At 44.3% G+C, this 515-nt stretch overlaps 1 protein-coding gene across 1 annotated transcript in view; it reads left to right on the top strand.

Annotated features, from left to right (window-relative positions):
• The window catches only part of LOC130587313 (muscleblind-like protein 1), a 21,146-nt gene that overhangs the window by 16,565 nt on the left and 4,066 nt on the right, over window positions 1-515 (top strand). The window contains exon 5 of the mRNA XM_057388291.1: window positions 311-384. Within this exon, the coding sequence (XP_057244274.1) occupies window positions 311-367 (57 nt within the window). The 3' untranslated portion in view covers window positions 368-384. The remainder of the gene's footprint in view (window positions 1-310; window positions 385-515) is intronic.

The raw sequence follows: 515 nt of genomic DNA, 5'->3' as shown, positions 1-515 counted from the left end.
CACATTCCATCATCTGACACCCTGCAAGCACAGAATTTGTGTAGGCCAACAAAAAGGGCTATTTCCAATTACTGCACTGCATGACCTGTAGATGTAACTTCTCCAATTTCCTGAACATGAATTATTTCTATTGTACTTAACCCGATGTTTTCCAGCTCTAAGTTGCCACTGGAGCACTTCAGTGACTCTGACTTAGAGTTGTGATATAAAATCCACCAACTGACAGCTGATCCTCCCTTTCCCAGACTAATGCTGTGTCTCTGGTGGGTTTGTTGCATGTTTTACTCACTGTTTACGTTTTGTCCTGTAGATACCCATAATATCTGCCGAACATCTGACTAGCCACAAGTACGTTACACAGATGTAGACACTGCTCATCAGACAGTAAGTTCCCATGTGCTGTCGCTGTGGTTTTCCTACCTTTGGTGTGTCATTTGTTCCTGTAGGGACAGAATGTTTGTGGTTTTCTAAGAGAAGCAGAGAGCTGTGGGATCAGAGGCTCTGACCCCTGAGGG

Source organism: Malurus melanocephalus, unplaced genomic scaffold (genome assembly GCF_030028575.1).
Source record: "Malurus melanocephalus ecotype Western Australia unplaced genomic scaffold, MMel_1.1 scaffold_1747, whole genome shotgun sequence".
NCBI lineage: Eukaryota > Metazoa > Chordata > Aves > Passeriformes > Maluridae > Malurus > Malurus melanocephalus.
The sequence above is the reverse complement of the archived record's forward strand: the minus strand, read 5'-3'. Positions and strand labels throughout refer to the sequence as shown.